The following is a 15,000-nucleotide window of genomic DNA, read 5'->3' on the forward strand; positions in this document are numbered from 1 at the left end:
TGGATTTGACAGTGCTGCAGCTGTCACCATTTCATTTCAATAGTTCTCCCGCTCATTTGTAAGGACAGGAGCTGAAATTCCAATCGATCACGGGCTTATTTTATCACCAAAGCCACCCCCCACCCACTTCGACAGAAAGGGGAGACGGGGAGGGTTTTTTCCTGAGCCAAATACCGAAGTGGGCAGCACGTGCTGTTCATAATACACCCAAGCAACATCAAAATCCCTCCAGGCATTTTTTTCCTTTTGTTTTTCTTTTCAGCAGCACAAACTTATTCCGATTCATTTTAATAGCCGACCCGCCGGTTGATTCGTGCATTAGTTTACAACAAGAGGATTCCCCCTTTCAAACTTTTGCACCAGGACGTCCGGTGGCTGGCGGTGTGGTCGGTTGGTGTGCGGGCAGGCAGGGCAGGATAGGATCCAGGCTGACCGTGTGTGTAGTACAGTAGACTAGAAGCTGCTGCAAGAGAGATTACTATTTTGGTACAAAGTCACAATGAGTGCACGCGGTGAAGAAGCCGGGGAGAGTTCAGGGACCGGGACCCAGGAGCCGGAGCCTGCGGCGGCTGCAGAGGCTCCGGTCAAGCGCAGACCGGGCAGACCGAGGAAGCCTGTTAAGGTCGGTCCTAATGTATTTATTTATCCGATGTAGGTTAACATACATGTCAGACATATATGCAGTTGCTACTATGCTAGTGTGTGTGTACGTTCCCATTGCGCTTTGGGGATAGGCAACTCTGTCCGGATGCAGCTTGCAGCGCTATACCGATGTCGTTAACGCAAAACTTGGAACAATCAAACCGATCTGCAGGGACAGTAAAGCATGGCATGTTGTTGTTACTGTTTACACACGCAAAAAAAGGTTCGGGTTGTTTTGAAATGTGGTTATAGGGAGTTAAGGTTGGCAATGATTGTAAGTAGATAGGACTCGGTCGTTGTAGATAAGCCCATCGAACCGTCGGGGCTGAGTTTCACGATTCAACAACATATAGGATCGCAGAACTATACAATTCCATTTATGTCAAATATACAGGGAATAATATTATTGTGTGAAATGTAACGGCTGTTTCTAGTTTATAAATCATATAGAGCTAAGGATGTTGTATCCCCCTTTGCTTCGCCAGTAAATCTCAGCTATAGGTTGAGCCAATGCAATAGCTGCACCACGTACTTTATTTCGTAACACATTTCCTTCAACATAACTTTGCCACGAACGACTCAACAATTGTGGGTTTGCATTTGATATGACCTGTTCTTGTTTATTTTTGTTGTTGTTGATGTTTATTATTATTTATTTTTTGACGCGAATCGTTTCGAGACGGACGGGCTATGTATAAGCTGTTCCTTGTGTAGCAACCTTGTTTAGGCGATGTTTCTGATTGACGGTGCCTAGTGATCTATAGCTCGGTGATGTTCATTAGAAGACATCTCATCAGATACACCAGACGTGTATTTAAAGGCTTCATGTAGACGTGTTTACTGTTAATTAAGGATATGATTCAGTGCCGAGAGGAAGTCGTGATGTGACTCACATCAACATTCATAAAACACATTCCCAATTGAAAAAAAAAAAAAAAGCAAAACACCAACTGGTGGCCGAAGCACAACAGTTTGGCATGAGATACCCCTTTCATACCCAGACAAATATCCCACTAATTTACCATGCCAGCTTCTGTATAGCAGCTGTTATCTAAAAGGGGTATGGGGTAAAACACGTTTTTTTTAAGGTAAATTAATAGCATCAAAAAGACCTAGTCGCGATTCCTGCATTTTCACAGACCCTGTAACTAGAATACAGGTACCAGGTCAGTGTGAATGGTTCTCTACTTCTCTACAGGTATCAGGTCAGTGTGAATGGTTCTCTAATGGTTCTCTACAGGTATCAGGTCAGTGTGAATGGTTCTCTAATGGTTCTCTACAGGTGTCAGGTCAGTGTGAATGGTTCTCTAATGGTTCTCTACAGGTATCAGGTCAGTGTGAATGGTTCTCTACAGGTATCAGGTCAGTGTGAATGGTTCTCTACAGGTGTCAGGTCAGTGTGAATGGTTCTCTACTTCTCTACAGGTATCAGGTCAGTGTGAATGGTTCTCTACAGGTATCAGGTCAGTGTGAATGGTTCTCTACTTCTCTACAGGTATCAGGTCAGTGTGAATGGTTCTCTAATGGTTCTCTACAGGTATCAGGTCAGTGTGAATGGTTCTCTACAGGTATCAGGTCAGTGTGAATGGTTCTCTACAGGTGTCAGGTCAGTGTGAATGGTTCTCTACAGGTGTCAGGTCAGTGTGAATGGTTCTCTACAGGTATCAGGTCAGTGTGAATGGTTCTCTACAGGTATCAGGTCAGTGTGAATGGTTCTCTACAGGTATCAGGTCAGTGTGAATGGTTCTCTACAGGTATCAGGTCAGTGTGAATGGTTCTCTACAGGTATCAGGTCAGTGTGAATGGTTCTCTACAGGTATCAGGTCAGTGTGAATGGTTCTCTACAGGTATCAGGTCTGTGTGAATGGTTCTCTACAGGTATCAGGTCTGTGTGAATGGTTCTCTACAGGTATCAGGTCTGTGTGAATGGTTCTCTACAGGTATCAGGTCAGTGTGAATGGTCAGGTCAGTGTGAATGGTTCTCTACAGATGTCAGGTCAGTGTGAATGGTTCTCTACAGGTATCAGGTCAGTGTGAATGGTTCTCTACAGGTATCAGGTCAGTGTGAATGGTTCTCTACAGGTATCAGGTCTGTGTGAATGGTTCTCTACAGGTATCAGGTCAGTGTGAATGGTTCTCTACAGGTATCAGGTCAGTGTGAATGGTTCTCTACATGTATCAGGTCAGTGTGAATGGTTCTCTACAGGTATCAGGTCAGTGTGAATGGTTCTCTACAGGTATCAGGTCAGTGTGAATGGTTCTCTACAGGTATCAGGTCAGTGTGAATGGTTCTCTACAGGTATCAGGTCAGTGTGAATGGTTCTCTACAGGTATCAGGTCAGTGTGAATGGTTCTCTACAGGTATCAGGTCTGTGTGAATGGTTCTCTACAGGTATCAGGTCAGTGTGAATGGTTCTCTACAGGTACCAGGTCAGTGTGAATGGTTCTCTACAGGTATCAGGTCAGTGTGAATGGTTCTCTACAGGTATCAGGTCAGTGTGAATGGTTCTCTACAGGTATCAGGTCAGTGTGAATGGTTCTCTACAGGTATCAGGTCAGTGTGAATGGTTCTCTACAGGTATCAGGTCTGTGTGAATGGTTCTCTACAGGTATCAGGTCTGTGTGAATGGTTCTCTACAGGTATCAGGTCAGTGTGAATGGTTCTCTACAGGTCAGGTCAGTGTGAATGGTCAGGTGTCAGGAGTGTGAATGGTTCTCTACTTCTCTACAGGTATCAGGTCAGGTGTGTGAATGGTTCTCTACAGGTATCAGGTCAGTGTGAATGGTTCTCTACAGGTATCAGGTCAGTGTGAATGGTTCTCTACAGGTATCAGGTCAGTGTGAATGGTTCTTCTCTACAGGTATCAGGTCAGTGTGAATGGTTCTCTACAGGTATCAGGTCAGTGTGAATGGTTCTCTACAGGTATCAGGTCAGTGTGAATGGTTCTCTAGGTCAGTGTGAATGGTTCTCTACAGGTATCAGGTCAGTGTGAATGGTTCTCTACAGGTATCAGGTCAGTGTGAATGGTTCTCTACATGTATCAGGTCAGTGTGAATGGTTCTCTACATGTATCAGGTCAGTGTGAATGGTTCTCTACAGGTACCAGGTCAGTGTGAATGGTTCTCTACAGGTATCAGGTCAGTGTGAATGGTTCTCTACAGGTATCAGGTCAGTGTGAATGGTTCTCTCTACAGGTTATCAGGTCTGTGTGAATGGTTCTCTACAGGTATCAGGTCAGTGTGAATGGTTCTCTACAGGTATCAGGTCAGTGTGAATGGTTCTCTACAGGTATCAGGTCAGTGTGAATGGTTCTCTACAGGTCAGTGTGAATGGTTCTCTCAGGTCAGGTCTGTGTGAATGGTTCTCTACAGGTATCAGGTCAGTGTGAATGGTTCTCTACAGGTATCAGGTCAGTGTGAATGGTTCTCTATATGTATCAGGTCTGTGTGAATGGTTCTCTACAGGTACCAGGTCAGTGTGAATGGTTCTCTACAGATGTCAGGTCAGTGTGAATGGTTCTCTACAGATGTCAGGTCAGTGTGAATGGTTCTCTACAGGTATCAGGTCAGTGTGAATGGTTCTCTACAGGTATCAGGTCTGTGTGAATGGTTCTCTACTTCTCTACAGGTATCAGGTCAGTGTGAATGGTTCTCTACATGTATCAGGTCAGTGTGAATGGTTCTCTACAGGTATCAGGTCAGTGTACAGGTATCAGGTCAGTGTGAATGGTTCTCTACAGGTATCAGGTCAGTGTGAATGGTTCTCTACAGGTATCAGGTCAGTGTGAATGGTTCTCTACAGGTATCAGGTCAGTGTGAATGGTTCTCTACAGGTATCAGGTCAGTGTGAATGGTTCTCTACAGGTATCAGGTCAGTGTGAATGGTTCTCTACAGGTATCAGGTCTGTGTGAATGGTTCTCTACAGGTATCAGGTCAGTGTGAATGGTTCTCTACAGGTACCAGGTCAGTGTGAATGGTTCTCTACAGGTATCAGGTCAGTGTGAATGGTTCTCTACAGGTATCAGGTCAGTGTGAATGGTTCTCTACAGGTATCAGGTCAGTGTGAATGGTTCTCTCAGGTATCAGGTCAGTGTGTGAATGGTTCTCTACAGGTATCAGGTCAGTGTGAATGGTTCTCTACAGGTATCAGGTCTGTGTGAATGGTTCTCTACAGTATCAGGTCAGTGTATGGTTCTCTCAGGTATCAGGTGTGAATGGTTCTCTACAGGTATCAGGTCAGTGTGAATGGTTCTCTACAGGTATCAGGTCTGTGTGAATGGTTCTCTAGGTCAGTGTGAATGGTTCTCAGGTATCAGGTCAGTGTGAATGGTTCTCTACAGGTATCAGGTCTGTGTGAATGGTTCTCTACAGGTATCAGGTCAGTGTGAATGGTTCTCTACAGGTATCAGGTCAGTGTGAATGGTTCTCTACAGGTATCAGGTCAGTGTGAATGGTTCTCTACAGGTATCAGGTCAGTGTGAATGGTTCTCTACAGGTATCAGGTCAGTGTGAATGGTTCTCTACAGGTATCAGGTCAGTGTGAATGGTTCTCTACAGGTACCAGGTCAGTGTGAATGGTTCTCTACAGGTATCAGGTCTGTGTGAATGGTTCTCTACAGGTATCAGGTCAGTGTGAATGGTTCTCTACAGGTACCAGGTCAGTGTGAATGGTTCTCTACAGGTATCAGGTCAGTGTGAATGGTTCTCTACAGGTATCAGGTCAGTGTGAATGGTTTCTCAGGTATCAGGTATGGTTCTCAGGTCAGTGTGAATGGTTCTCTACAGGTATCAGGTCAGTGTGAATGGTTCTCTACAGGTATCAGGTCAGTGTGAATGGTTCTCTACTTCTCTACAGGTATCAGGTCAGTGTGAATGGTTCTCTACAGGTATCAGGTCAGTGTGAATGGTTCTCTACAGGTATCAGGTCAGTGTGAATGGTTCTCTACAGGTATCAGGTCAGTGTGAATGGTTCTCTACAGGTATCAGGTCAGTGTGAATGGTTCTCTACAGGTATCAGGTCAGTGTGAATGGTTCTCTACAGGTATCAGGTCAGTGTGAATGGTTCTCTACAGGTATCAGGTCAGTGTGAATGGTTCTCTACAGGTATCAGGTCAGTGTGAATGGTTCTCTACAGGTATCAGGTCAGTGTGAATGGTTCTCTACAGGTATCAGGTCAGTGTGAATGGTTCTCTACAGGTATCAGGTCAGTGTGAATGGTTCTCTACAGGTATCAGGTCAGTGTGAATGGTTCTCTACAGGTATCAGGTCAGTGTGAATGGTTCTCTACAGGTATCAGGTCAGTGTGAATGGTTCTCTACAGGTATCAGGTCAGTGTGAATGGTTCTCTACAGGTATCAGGTCAGTGTGAATGGTTCTCTACAGGTATCAGGTCAGTGTGAATGGTTCTCTACAGGTATCAGGTCAGTGTGAATGGTTCTCTACAGGTATCAGGTCAGTGTGAATGGTTCTCTACAGGTATCAGGTCAGTGTGAATGGTTCTCTACAGGTATCAGGTCAGTGTGAATGGTTCTCTACAGGTATCAGGTCAGTGTGAATGGTTCTCTACAGGTATCAGGTCAGTGTGAATGGTTCTCTACAGGTATCAGGTCAGTGTGAATGGTTCTCTACAGGTATCAGGTCAGTGTGAATGGTTCTCTACAGGTATCAGGTCAGTGTGAATGGTTCTCTACAGGTATCAGGTCAGTGTGAATGGTTCTCTACAGGTATCAGGTCAGTGTGAATGGTTCTCTACAGGTATCAGGTCAGTGTGAATGGTTCTCTACAGGTATCAGGTCAGTGTGAATGGTTCTCTACAGGTATCAGGTCAGTGTGAATGGTTCTCTACAGGTATCAGGTCAGTGTGAATGGTTCTCTACAGGTATCAGGTCAGTGTGAATGGTTCTCTACAGGTATCAGGTCAGTGTGAATGGTTCTCTACAGGTATCAGGTCAGTGTGAATGGTTCTCTACAGGTATCAGGTCAGTGTGAATGGTTCTCTACAGGTACCAGGTCAGTGTGAATGGTTCTCTACAGGTATCAGGTCTGTGTGAATGGTTCTCTCTATCAGGTCAGTGTATCAGGTCAGTGTGAATGGTTCTCTACAGGTATCAGGTCAGTGTGAATGGTTCTCTACAGGTATCAGGTCAGTGTGAATGGTTCTCTACAGGTATCAGGTCAGTGTGAATGGTTCTCTACAGGTATCAGGTCAGTGTGAATGGTTCTCTACAGGTATCAGGTCAGTGTGAATGGTTCTCTACAGGTATCAGGTCTGTGTGAATGGTTCTCTACAGGTATCAGGTCAGTGTGAATGGTTCTCTACAGGTATCAGGTCAGTGTGAATCAGGTCAGGTCAGTGTGTGTATCAGGTCTGTGTGAATGGTTCTCTACAGGTATCAGGTCAGTGTGAATGGTTCTCTACAGGTATCAGGTCTGTGTGAATGGTTCTCTACAGGTATCAGGTCAGTGTGAATGGTTCTCTAGGTCAGTGTGAATGGTTCTCTACAGGTATCAGGTCAGTGTGAATGGTTCTCTACAGGTATCAGGTCAGTGTGAATGGTTCTCTACTTCTCTACAGGTATCAGGTCAGTGTGAATGGTTCTCTACAGGTATCAGGTCAGTGTGAATGGTTCTCTACAGGTATCAGGTCAGTGTGAATGGTTCTCTACATGTATCAGGTCAGTGTGAATGGTTCTCTACAGGTATCAGGTCTGTGTGAATGGTTCTCTACAGGTATCAGGTCATGTATCAGGTCAGTGTGAATGGTTCTCTACAGGTATCAGGTCAGTGTGAATGGTTCTCTACAGGTATCAGGTCAGTGTGAATGGTTCTCTACAGGTACCAGGTCAGTGTGAATGGTTCTCTACAGGTATCAGGTCAGTGTGAATGGTTCTCTACAGGTATCAGGTCAGTGTGAATGGTTCTCTCTACAGGTATCAGGTCAGTGTGAATGGTTCTCTACAGGTATCAGGTCAGTGTGAATGGTTCTCTACAGGTATCAGGTCAGTGTGAATGGTTCAGGTCAGTGTGAATGGTTCTACAGGTATCAGGTCAGTGTGAATGGTTCTCTACAGGTATCAGGTCAGTGTGAATGGTTCAGGTATCAGGTCTACAGGTATCAGGTCAGTGTGAATGGTTCTCTCAGGTCAGGTATCAGGTCAGGTCAGTGTGAATGGTTCTCTACAGGTATCAGGTCAGTGTGAATGGTTCTCTACAGGTATCAGGTCAGTGTGAATGGTTCTCTACAGGTATCAGGTCAGTGTGAATGGTTTCTCAGGTATCAGGTCAGTGTGAATGGTTCTCTACAGGTATCAGGTCAGTGTGAATGGTTCTCTACAGGTATCAGGTCAGTGTGAATGGTTCTCTACAGGTATCAGGTCTGTGTGAATGGTTCTCTACAGGTATCAGGTCAGTGTGAATGGTTCTCTACAGGTATCAGGTCTGTGTGAATGGTACAGGTATCAGGTCTGTGTGAATGGTTCTCTACAGGTATCAGGTCAGTGTGAATGGTTCTCTACAGGTATCAGGTCAGTGTGAATGGTTCTCTACAGGTATCAGGTCAGTGTGAATGGTTCTCTACAGGTATCAGGTCAGTGTGAATGGTTCTCTACAGGTATCAGGTCAGTGTGAATGGTTCTCTACAGGTATCAGGTCTGTGTGAATGGTTCTCTACAGGTATCAGGTCTGTGTGAATGGTTCTCTACAGGTATCAGGTCAGTGTGAATGGTTCTCTACAGGTATCAGGTCAGTGTGAATGGTTCTCTACAGGTATCAGGTCAGTGTGAATGGTTCTCTACAGGTATCAGGTCAGTGTGAATGGTTCTCTACAGGTATCAGGTCAGTGTGAATGGGTTCTCTACAGGTATCAGGTCAGTGTGAATGGTTCTCTACAGGTATCAGGTCAGTGTGAATGGTTCTCTACATGGTATCAGGTCAGTGTGAATGGTTCTCTACAGGTATCAGGTCAGTGTGAATGGTTCTCTACAGGTATCAGGTCAGTGTGAATGGTTCTCTACAGGTATCAGGTCAGTGTGAATGGTTCTCTACAGGTATCAGGTCAGTGTGAATGGTTCTCTACAGGTATCAGGTCAGTGTGAATGGTTCTTCTCTACAGGTATCAGGTCAGTGTGAATGGTTCTCTACAGGTATCAGGTCAGTGTGAATGGTTCTCTACAGGTACCAGGTCAGTGTGAATGGTTCTCTACAGGTATCAGGTCAGTGTGAATGGTTCTCTACAGGTATCAGGTCAGTGTGAATGGTTCTACAGGTACCAGGTCAGTGTGAATGGTTCTCTACAGGTATCAGGTCAGTGTGAATGGTTCTCTACAGGTACCAGGTCAGTGTGAATGGTTCTCTACAGGTATCAGGTCAGTGTGAATGGTTCTCTACAGGTATCAGGTCAGTGTGAATGGTTCTCTACTTCTCTACAGGTATCAGGTCAGTGTGAATGGTTCTCTACAGGTATCAGGTCAGTGTGAATGGTTCTCTACAGGTATCAGGTGTGTGAATGGTTCTCTACAGGTATCAGGTCAGTGTGAATGGTTCTCTACAGGTATCAGGTCAGTGTGAATGGTTCTCTACAGGTATCAGGTCAGTGTGAATGGTTCTCTACAGGTATCAGGTCAGTGTGAATGGTTCTCTACAGGTACCAGGTCAGTGTGAATGGTTCTCTACAGGTATCAGGTCAGTGTGAATGGTTCTCTACAGGTATCAGGTCAGTGTGAATGGTTCTCTACAGGTATCAGGTCAGTGTGAATGGTTCTCTACAGGTATCAGGTCAGTGTGAATGGTTCTCTACAGGTATCAGGTCAGTGTGAATGGTTCTCTACAGGTATCAGGTCAGTGTGAATGGTTCTCTACAGGTATCAGGTCAGTGTGAATGGTTCTCTACAGGTATCAGGTCAGTGTGAATGGTTCTCTACAGGTATCAGGTCAGTGTGAATGGTTCTCTACAGGTATCAGGTCAGTGTGAATGGTTCTCTACAGGTATCAGGTCAGTGTGAATGGTTCTCTACAGGTATCAGGTCAGTGTGAATGGTTCTCTACAGGTATCAGGTCAGTGTGAATGGTTCTCTACAGGTATCAGGTCAGTGTGAATGGTTCTCTACAGGTATCAGGTCAGTGTGAATGGTTCTCTACAGGTATCAGGTCAGTGTGAATGGTTCTCTCAGGTCAGTGTGAAGGTCTACAGGTCAGGTCAGTGTGAATGGTTCTTCTCTACAGGTATCAGGTCAGTGTGAATGGTTCTCTACAGGTATCAGGTCAGTGTGAATGGTTCTCTACAGGTATCAGGTCAGTGTGAATGGTTCTCTACAGGTATCAGGTCAGTGTGAATGGTTCTCTACAGGTATCAGGTCAGTGTGAATGGTTCTCTACAGGTATCAGGTCAGTGTGAATGGTTCTCTACAGGTATCAGGTCAGTGTGAATGGTTCTCTACAGGTATCAGGTCAGTGTGAATGGTTCTCTACAGGTATCAGGTCAGTGTGAATGGTTCTCTACAGGTATCAGGTCAGTGTGAATGGTTCTCTACAGGTATCAGGTCAGTGTGAATGGTTCTCTACAGGTATCAGGTCAGTGTGAATGGTTCTCTACAGGTATCAGGTCAGTGTGAATGGTTCTCTACAGGTATCAGGTCAGTGTGAATGGTTCTCTACAGGTATCAGGTCTGTGTGAATGGTTCTCTACAGGTATCAGGTCAGTGTGAATGGTTCTCTACAGGTATCAGGTCAGTGTGAATGGTTCTCTACAGGTATCAGGTCAGTGTGAATGGTTCTCTACAGGTATCAGGTCAGTGTGAATGGTTCTCTACAGGTATCAGGTCAGTGTGAATGGTTCTCTACAGGTATCAGGTCAGTGTGAATGGTTCTCAGGTCAGGTCAGTGTGAATGGTTCTCTACAGGTATCAGGTCAGTGTGAATGGTTCTCTACAGGTATCAGGTCAGTGTGAATGGTTCTCTACAGGTATCAGGTCAGTGTGAATGGTTCTCTACAGGTATCAGGTCAGTGTGAATGGTTCTCTACAGGTAGGTCAGTGTGAATGGGTCAGTGTGAATGGTTCTCTACAGGTATCAGGTCAGTGTGAATGGTTCTCTACAGGTATCAGGTCAGTGTGAATGGTTCTCTACAGGTATCAGGTCTGTGTGAATGGTTCTCTGCTTCTCTACAGGTATACAGGTTCTCTAATGGTTCTCTACATGTATCGGGTCAGTGTGAATGGTTCTCTACAGGTATCAGGTCAGTGTGTGAATCAGGTCAGTGTGAATGGTTCTCTACAGGTATCAGGTCAGTGTGAATGGTTCTCTACAGGTATCAGGTCAGTGTGAATGGATCTCTACAGGTATCAGGTCAGTGTGAATGGTTCTCTACAGGTATCAGGTCAGTGTGAATGGTTCTCTACAGGTATCAGGTCAGTGTGAATGGTTCTCTACAGGTATCAGGTCAGTGTGAATGGTTCTCTACAGGTATCAGGTCAGATGTAATGTTTTTTTGACTGCAGAAACAACTCTCTCTTTCACACACAGACAGACCCAGAGACCACCAGTAAATGTTAGACAGGCCCAGAGACCACCAGTTAATGGTAGACAGACTCAAAGACCACCAGTAAATGTTAGACAGGCCCAGAGACCACCAGTAAATGTTAATGGTTCCAGAGACCACCAGTTAATGGTAGACAGGTACATGGTCAGAGACCACCAGTAAATGGTAGACAGACTCAAAGACCACCAGTAAATGTTAGACTGACCCAGAGATCACCAGTGGTAGACAATGGACCACCAGTTAATGGTAGACAGACTCAAAGACCACCAGTAAATGTTAGACAGACTCAGAGACCACCAGTAAATGTTAGACTGACCCAGAGACCACCAGTTAATGGTAGACAGACTCAGTACATGGTAGACTGACCCAGAGACCACCAGTAAATGGTAGACAGACTCAAAGACCACCAGTAAATGGTTCTCAGACCCAGAGACCAGGTCAAAGACCACCAGTACATGGTAGACTGACCCAGAGACCACCAGTAAATGGTAGACAGATCAAAGACCACCAGTAAATGTTAGACAGACCCAGAGACCACCAGTTAATGGTAGACAGACTCAAAGACCACCAGTACATGGTAGAGACCCAGAGACCACCAGTAAATGGTAGACAGACTCAAAGACAACCAGTAAACACCAGAGACCACCATTAAATGGTAGACAGACTCAGAGACCACCAGTTAAATAGACAGACTCAAAGACCACCAGTAAATGTTAGACAGACTCAGAGACCACCAGTAAACAGACTGACCCAGAGACCAACAGTAAATGGTAGACAGACTCAAAGACCACCAGTAAATGTTAGACATACCCAGAGACCACCAGTTAATGGTAGACAGACTCAAAGACCACCAGTACATGGTAGACTGACCCAGAGACCACCAGTAAATGGTAGACAGACTCAAAGACCACCAGTAAATGTTAGACAGACCCAGAGACCACCAGTTAATGGTAGACAGACTCAAAGACCACCAGTACATGGTAGACTGACCCAGAGACCACCAGTAAATGTTAGACAGACTCAGAGACCACCAGTAAATAGTAGACAGACCCAGAGACCACCAGTAAATGTTAGACAGACTCAGAGACCACCAGTACATGGTAGACAGACCCAGAGACCACCAGTACATGGTAGACAGACCCAGAGACCACCAGTAAATGGTAGACAGACCCCAGAGACCACCAGTAAATAATAGACAGACCCAGATACCACCAGTACACAGACCCAGAGACCACCAGTAAATGGTAGACAGACCCAGAGACCACCAGTAGACATACCCAGAGACCACCAGTAAATGGTAGACAGACCCAGAGACCACCAGTAAATGGTAGACAGACCCATAGACCACCATTACATAATAGACAGACCCAGAGACCACCAGTAAATGTTAGACAGACCCAGAGACCACCAGTAAATGGTAGACAGACCCAGAGACCACCAGTAAATGGTAGACAGACCCATAGACCACCATTAAATAATAGACAGACCCAGAGACCACCAGTACATGGTAGACAGACCCAGAGACCACCAGTACATGGTAGACAGACCCAGAGACCACCAGTAAATGGTAGACAGACCCCAGAGACCACCAGTAAATAATAGACAGACCCAGAGACCACCAGTAGACAGACCCAGAGACCACCAGTTAATGGTAGACAGACCCAAAGACCACCAGTAAATGTTAGACAGGCCCAGAGACCACCAGTTAATGGTAGACAGACCCAGAGACCACCAGTAGACATACCCAGAGACCACCAGTAAATGGTAGACAGACCCAGAGACCACCAGTAAATGGTAGACAGACCCAGAGACCACCAGTAAATAATAGACAGACCCAGAGACCACCAGTAAATGTTAGACAGACTCAGAGACCACCAGTAAATGGTAGACAGACCCAGAGACCACCAGTAAATGGTAGACAGACCCAGAGACCACCAGTAAATGGTAGACAGACCCAGAGACCACCAGTACATGGTAGACAGACCCAGAGACCACCAGTTAATGGTAGACAGACCCAGAGACCACCAGTAAATGGTAGTCCCCAGAGACCACCAGTAAATAATAGACAGACCCAGATACCACCAGTACACAGACCCAGAGACCACCAGTAGACATACCCAGAGACCACCAGTAAATGGTAGACAGACCCAGAGACCACCAGTTGTCTGACCACCAGTAAATGGTAGACAGACCCAGAGACCACCAGTACACAGTCCAGAGTCAGTTAATGTTAGACTGATCCAGAGACCACCAGTCTGTCTCAGAGACCACCAGTCTGTCTGACTTTGTCTGTCTGTCTAAATGTTGTCAGTCTGACCACCAGTAAATGTCTGACTGTAGATGGTCATATTATTTGCCTTTTCCTGTCTGACATTGGGCCTGCTTTGTGCAATAAATGAATAGGATGTTCTCCTAATCTCTCAGCCCCATGTTTATGTCTCTGCCTTGCCCCTGTCTGTCTGTCCTTGCTGTCTGTCTTGCTGACTGTCTGACTGTCTCACTGTCTGTTTGACTTGTCTCTATGTCTGCCTTGCTGTCTGTCTGTCTGTCTCTCTGCCTTGCTGGCTGTCTGTCTAACTGTCTCACTGTCTGTCTCACTGTCTGTCTCACTGTCTGTTTGACTGTCTCTATGTCTTTCTGTCTGTCTGACTGCCTTACTGACTGTCTGACTGTCTTACTGTCTGTCCCACTGTCTGTTTGACTGTCTCCATGTCTTTCTGTCTGACTGAATGTCTGTCTGCCCGTAGGAACCTACTGGAGAGCCCGTCCCTAAACGACCAAGGGGTCGTCCCAGAGGCAGCAAGAACAAATGCCCCTCCAAGGCAGCTGCCAAGGTGAGAACCATGCTACTGAACGTTAACACACACACACACACACACACACACACACACACACACACACACACACACACACACACACACACACACACACACACACACACACACACACACACACACACACACACACACACACACACACACTTCAACACCTCAACACCTCAACACCTCACCCTAACCCTAACCCCAACCCTGACACACATGCAGGGACACTGCTATTATATGTTCTATGGGTGACCTCAGCAGGAATTAAACCGTTGTCCTATGGGTGACCTCAGCAGGAATTAAACCGTTGTCCTATCGGTGACCTCAGCAGGAATTAAACCTTTGTCCTATGGGTGACCTCAGCAGGAATTAAACCGTTGTCCTATGGGTGACCTCAGCAGGAATTAAACCGTTGTCCTATGGGTGACCTCAGCAGGAATTAAACCGTTGTCCTATGGGTGACCTCAGCAGGAATTAAACCGTTGTCCTATGGGTGACCTCAGCAGGAATTAAACCGTTGTCCTATGGGTGACCTCAGCAGGAATTAAACCGTTGTCCTATGGGTGACCTCAGCAGGAATTAAACCGTTGTCCTATGGGTGACCTCAGCAGGAATTAAACCGTTGTCCTATGGGTGACCTCAGCAGGAATTAAACCGTTGTCCTATGGGTGACCTCAGCAGGAATTAAACCGTTGTCCTATGGGTGACCTCAGCAGGAATTAAACCGTTGTCCTATGGGTGACCTCAGCAGGAATTAAACCCACGTTCCTGGCATTGAATTAAACCGTTGTTTTGTAAAACAACAATAGGAATTAAACCTTGTGTAATTGTCAGCATACAAGATCATGTCAAATGTGACTCATTTTCAGAATTAAACCCTTCTATGAGACCCAGCAGGAAGAAAGACTCCCATTTCAGCAGCTGTCCTATGGGTGAGCCAACAGGAATTAAACTCCCATTTCATCAGCTTCCTTCTATGAGCCAACAGCAGGAAAAGACTC

General features: G+C 45.7%; 1 protein-coding gene across 1 annotated transcript in view; it reads left to right on the top strand.

Moving 5' to 3' along the window:
* LOC135533267 (high mobility group protein HMGI-C-like) overlaps window positions 1-15,000 on the top strand; it is a gene marked incomplete at its 3' end in the record, with an annotated part of 41,977 nt that overhangs the window by 152 nt on the left and 26,825 nt on the right. Inside the window, exons 1-2 of the mRNA XM_064960670.1 lie at window positions 1-622; window positions 13,925-14,011. The exon at window positions 1-622 is cut by the window's left edge and continues 152 nt beyond it. Of these exons, the coding sequence (XP_064816742.1) occupies window positions 500-622; window positions 13,925-14,011 (210 nt within the window). The remainder of the gene's footprint in view (window positions 623-13,924; window positions 14,012-15,000) is intronic.

The sequence above is a fragment of the Oncorhynchus masou genome, unplaced genomic scaffold, assembly GCF_036934945.1.
Source record: "Oncorhynchus masou masou isolate Uvic2021 unplaced genomic scaffold, UVic_Omas_1.1 unplaced_scaffold_2302, whole genome shotgun sequence".
Taxonomy (NCBI): domain Eukaryota; kingdom Metazoa; phylum Chordata; class Actinopteri; order Salmoniformes; family Salmonidae; genus Oncorhynchus; species Oncorhynchus masou.